At 40.6% G+C, this 5,889-nt stretch overlaps 1 protein-coding gene across 3 annotated transcripts in view; it reads left to right on the forward strand.

The window, feature by feature from the left end:
* Fbxl4 (F-box and leucine rich repeat protein 4) overlaps positions 1-5,889 on the forward strand; it is a 76,543-nt gene that overhangs the window by 6,599 nt on the left and 64,055 nt on the right. For 2 of the 3 annotated variants that reach the window (XM_005361920.3, XM_026786774.1), the window contains exons 2-3: positions 4,494-4,603; positions 5,249-5,830. In XM_005361920.3, the coding sequence (XP_005361977.1) occupies positions 5,319-5,830 (512 nt within the window). In that variant the 5' untranslated portion in view covers positions 4,494-4,603; positions 5,249-5,318. The remainder of the gene's footprint in view (positions 1-4,493; positions 4,604-5,248; positions 5,831-5,889) is intronic. The other variant, XM_026786775.1, reaches the window with a different exon arrangement.

Here is a 5,889-nt window from a genome sequence, read left to right on the forward strand (position 1 = left end):
TATATAAGGATGTGTGTCATTGTACATGTCTCTATGTAAGAATGTATGTCATTGTTCTTGCTTAGACGGGGTGGGAATGACTGTTGGAACTATTTCAAATACAACTAGTGGAGTGCTGTACAAGACACACTCAAATATAAATCCACTCTCATGACTTTTCGTATGTTTGGACTTCTAGATTGAACCCCAGAGTCCTTTCCTTGAATAGCCTTTCTTGACAAGTTTCAGTCAGATTTAGAGATGACAGGCATCTCTTCTTGATCTGTCACCACACTGATCATATTGGTATTGTGCTATGGATCGGGCTCCATCATTTCTCCTGTCACTTAGGGGCACATTTTTAGATGGCTTTTAAAGCGTTTTGTGTGACCTGCCTGTGCTTTAATGCCTGTGTCCTCTCTTTTCCTGGATCTTTTCACCTTCTTATAAGTCGAGAATCCCCTTTTGAGTTTTAAACTTGTTTTCCAGGTTCTGGCTGTGGATCATTCTGTTGCCATTTTTTGTTTATTTTTGTGAAGTCCCTTTCTGTGTGCCAGAGCATGACTCCGATCCAGCTTCTAGTGGCTCCTGCGATCCTGCTTCTCTCAACTTCATTGACTTCCTTCTCGCTTCCAGTCTTGCTAGTAAATGTATGTCCTCACTGGTCTATACCTCTTAATTTCTCTTTTCCACTGTTAGTGCTTTCTATGTGATTGTATTATTTAACTTGGGTAAGCATTTTATAATGTGAAAGATGTGATTGAAAATAAAGTTGTATTATATTAAAACCATGTTGTATAACACAAGCTATTTCCCAAGGAACACGAGAGTCTCAAGATACAGTTTAAAATGGCGGTTTCTTTGTGTTCCTTGATCGTACTTATGTGAAGTTTGCTGTGTCCTGGGGAGTTTCTTGTAGAGGACAAGCTCTAGAGAAACTGGGAGTGTTGCACGAGCGCAAAGGCTTGTCTCTTCAACACAAGGCTGGGAGTGGATGCAGATAATAGCCTGGTGATCTGTGCTAGCTGTAGGATCAGGCCATACCCAAATTCCCCAGACAATTACGTGTATTCCAGACTCTCCTTTCCCAGACCTTTATCTTTAGCTTTGATCCTTAGTCAGTAGAACCCATCCTTAGCAGAAATGTCACTTGTACTTTACAGCCTGGTGACCTCTACACCACCTTTATGACCAAGTTCCCACCAGATCCTCGACTCTTAAGCTATAGAACTCACCTTTATGGTAGAGGTCACATGTACTTTGCAAAGAGTTTTGATGTAGTCATGCCTTAAGCTTTATTGTGCAGGTGGGATTGGGATAATTGTTACTAGGAAACATTTTTCCCTAAAACTATACTGTATTTAAATATGTCTAAAATAAACTGCCTGGGGACAGACTCTAGAAGACCAGCTAAGTCATGTTGAGTTGGGTTTCTTTCTCACCTCATGAGGGTTATTCCTATGCTGGCTTTTTGTTGAGACCACACAGTTTCTCACCTCATAATCACTGTTGGTAAGAAACTGGATTAAGCAATAAATAAGATGAAGGCCACTGTTGCTAATTTTGGCTTATTATCTGCAGTGCCATGCTTTATACACTATGAGAGTTTTTAGAATAGCTTCTGTATGAACTTGAACATTTCTCCCTAGAGGTACATTTATAATCTCTCTTCTGTAGTATTCCAGTATTCCACTCATTTTTAGCTTTACTTTACAAAAAAATAACTAAAGATTCCTTTTATCCAGAATTGGAGAAAACAAAATTTCCATTTTACATTTCTAAGCTGAAGAAACTTGACAGTGTAACATATATTTACAATTTATAACCCAGGTTTTACATATGTTACTTCAATGCAAATTTTGCTGAACTTTTACACAACTTAAAAATGATATTGCCCATATGACAGTCCTGTTGATTTTTATGTTATCCTGTAATCTGCAACAGTATAAACCAGCTGAGAAAGCATTGTAGAATTTATGCCGTGGTGCACCAGCCAAAATTTAACTCATACAGTTTGCCTCCCTCTTCTTTTGGCCAAGAGTGCTTGTGAGGCTGACATAATTGAAGATACCTTATTTTGTAGCTGTCTCCTAGGTTCCATTAAATTGACTGCTTTCTGAGGACCGGTTTGAGATTGAAGGAAAAGCGTAGTTTGGAGTGCTAGGCCATGTCTGAAGGCTGTGCTGACTGTCTGCTTGACCAGAGTGCTGTTATGTGGCACATGGCTCTCCCTCCCTGAATTTCTCACTGCCTTTTCCCACAAGGTCTTGCTCTGCTTGTCCTAAATTTCCTTGTTCCTGAGAATGCAAATTCCTCTTTCCTGGCTTCAGAAGCTTACTCCCTTTGTAATTTATTTTATAGTGACTGCTTTTTCACTGACACGCATCTTCAGTAAGGGTTCAGTTTTTTCCTCTGTGAAAACAACCTTATAAAGAGGCTTTATATTTGTGCCTTCCAAGTCCAAAAATGTCCCCAGTTGGAACTAGTTTTGCTTTTCCAGTATTTTCACTCTGTTGGGAGGAATCCCACACTGTGAAGGTGGTACACACTTAGGCCCTGTGCATGGCACACACCTGATTTGAGTTGATGTTATGCATATGGAGTTTTGGCAGGAGAGCCCGTTTTTATCCCTGGTTCCTAGACAGGATTCCTCCTGAACTGGGCTTCGTGAAGCTCTTTCCAAACATGACCTGCGTCTGTGGACACTAGTAATTTTCTCTCTGGTTAGTGTGTTCTGTTGTAATCATTCTGGCTGATGAAGTAATCCACCAGTCAGGTTAGCCCAAGTCAGTCCTCTGCTCTGGACTCCTCTCTGTTTCTCACAACTGCATTTTCTACACTTGTTTTAAGCTTAATCCTTTACTATGCACTAGTTAGCATTTTAGATAGCATCTTGGTGTGTTTAGACTAGAGTGGAGATGCAGAAGATACTGCTGTATGTTTTTAGATTAGTTTATGCTCTTTTGGTTTGTTTCACCTTTTTCTATTAGCATGCTGAAGTACAGAATATGCACCAAGCTGCATATTGAGAAATGAAGACCTGCTGGGTTATGTTGCCCAGCCTTAACAAAAGGAGAGGAGCTTAGCCCTACCTCAACTTGATATGCCATACTTTGTTGGCACCCATAGGAGGCCCACCCCTTCCTGAACAGAGGTGGAGGAGGAGTGAATGGGAGGGGGCAGAAGGAAGGTAGGTGGAGGGTTTGGGAACAGGGGGGAGGGAAAGCTGCATTCAGGTTATAGAATAAATGAAAAAATTAATTAATTTAAAACGAAGGAAAGAAATGAAGATCATTGCCTGGTGATCTTCAAAACAAAACAAAACAACAAAATATTCCTAAATATAAACCCTGCTAAAACTGTTCTGAAAAAAATGCAGGACCGTTTGCTGCAGGAAAGTAGGCTTGCTACCCCAAGGCCTCATGGGTAGAAAAGAAGTGACTATTGAGACATGCACTAAAATGTAAGGGTTAGAACTGGGTTTTTGCTAGATAGTGTGGAACACACCTTTAATCCCAGGTCTTGGGTGGCAGAGGCCAGCTTGGTCTACAGAGTGAGTATCAGGACAGCCAGGGCTACACCGAGAAACCCTGTCTCAAAAAAACCAAAAAAGAAAGAAAAAAAAAGTTGATTTTCTAGGTTAGCAAAGAAGTACTCTCTGGCTTGCCTTATTGTAAGGAGTGTAGATTGTATCTTGCATATCAGAAAGAGTCACTGGAGTGTTGAATGAATTAATACCGGTCATATTTTGTGATCTTAGTGTTAGTGCTTGAGTTTTGGATGCTAAAGCATCGCTATACTAGAAAAAAAAGAGAAGTTGTGTATTTAGTTCTATTTAGAGGAAGCTGGAGCCAGGGCTTTACAAAACAAGTGTTCGTTTTCCTTGTCCCCATTGACAGGGTGTAGCTCTTTGGTGAGGGTCTGTTGCAAGTGAGTAGGGATGATGGCTTGAGACCAGTGTGGTTGCCTGGGATCTTCTTGACTGTTGAAGGTTACAAACTGGTCTAGGTTCGAGACATGTAAAACCCTGTGTGACTCCCCCTAGGATATTTCTTCAGGCATAGTTTGAAACAAAGCCACAGTTTAAAACCTCCCATTAGGTGTGATTTGCTATACTTTTATCAAATTCTGATAAACAAATTTAAAAAAATTTTTAATTCAGAGCTGAGCAGTGACGGTGCACGCCTTTAATCTCAGCACTTAGGCAGAGACAGGTGGATTTCTGTGAGTTCAAGGTCAGCCTGACTACAGAGCAAGTTCCAGGATAAGACTCCAAAACTACAGAGAAACCATGTCTCGAAAAACAATAAACAAAACAAAGTATTAATGTAGGATTATCCAAAAAGTTCTGAGAAATATAGCCTAGTTGGGAGGGTTTGTTTTTTTAATTATTTTCTGCTTTTTTTCTACCACATCACTTTTCTATCAACGTAACAAAATTTTGTAAATGTGTTTCTCTTGGAATACTTCCTAACTTAGAAATAAAAATGCTTGTTTAACAAACTCTGTTTCAGGACGTCTCGTTTCAGCATCTGTACCTGAAAGCAGCATGTATGGTTCAGACACGTGGATGGGTGCCAGCTCCTGTTCTTCCTGTGTGTGTTCCGTGATCATTCTAGCAAGGGTGAGTAGCTGGCCACTAACAAACACTGCTGTGGGTATAAATTAAATCCTGTCGTTTGGGCTGTGATATGTATTGCTGTTAATTATGTTGGTCTGAATTAACTGTCATCTCAAAAAACTGTATTCCCTTAATGTAGAATCTACATGTAGCATGTTTGGGACAGAAGAATAATTACAAACAGGGAACATAGGAGTGGGGGATGGCTTAGCAGGTAAAGGTGCTTGCGGTGCCTAACAATAGGAGATTGATTGTTCACTTGTCAGGGCCTAAGATGATTTAGGGTAAAAGTAGTGTTTTAATAGTTCACCATGCATTTTCAATAACTAATTTTAAAAGTTCAAGGATTTGGTATTTCTTGAGTTTTGGTTATTTTATATAAAATATGACTTTGGTATTCATATGTCTTCTATTGTCTTATATCAGCAGTTTGTTCCCCCTTTAGCATAAAGCTATGTATACAAGTTTCTTACAAATTACATTTGGTAAATTGTTCATGCCAGAGATGATATTTGTAGTTGAAAACTTGCATTTTCAGTTTCATTTTGGGAAATGACACTGGGGATAAAGCCTCTTTGTTGCTGTATCCATGCTTTTTTTTCCCGCTTATTTAAATTATTTTACTTCACCAAGCCATTCATTTTGTAGACCATCCTTCAGAATTCATGCATCTCACTGAGGACACCTGACCTTTTGAAGCTTCATAATTCACGACTAGATGTCACCAGTCTTTCCCATGTTAACAGTTCTGACCATGTTTTATTATATGTGCCTTCGGCGCCGAGCCAGGACAGCTACAAGAGGAGATGTGATGAACAGCCATAGGACTGTAGTATCAAACAGCCGGACTTCCCCTCTCAACGCAGAGGTGGTCCAGTATGCCAAAGAAGTGGTGGATTTCAGTTCCCACTATGGCAGTGAGAATAGCATGTCCTATACCATGTGGAATTTGGCAGGTGGACCAAATGTCTTCCCAAGTTCTGGTGACTTTACTCAGACAGCTGTGTTTCGAACTTACGGAACCTGGTGGGATCAGTGTCCTAGTGCCTCCTTGCCGTTCAGAAGAACACCATCCGATTTTCAGAGCCAGGACTACGTGGAACTTACTTTTGAGCATCAAGTGTATCCTACAGCTGTTCATGTCCTGGAGACCTACCATCCCGGAGCAGTCATCAGAATTCTGGCTTGTTCGGCAAATCCCTACTCCCCAAGCCCCCCAACCGAAGTAAGGTGAGACTAATTTTCTCATTGTTAATGATCCAGGTCATCGCCGGGCGGTGGTGGCGCAC

Source organism: Microtus ochrogaster, linkage group LG5 (genome assembly GCF_000317375.1).
Source record: "Microtus ochrogaster isolate Prairie Vole_2 linkage group LG5, MicOch1.0, whole genome shotgun sequence".
NCBI lineage: Eukaryota > Metazoa > Chordata > Mammalia > Rodentia > Cricetidae > Microtus > Microtus ochrogaster.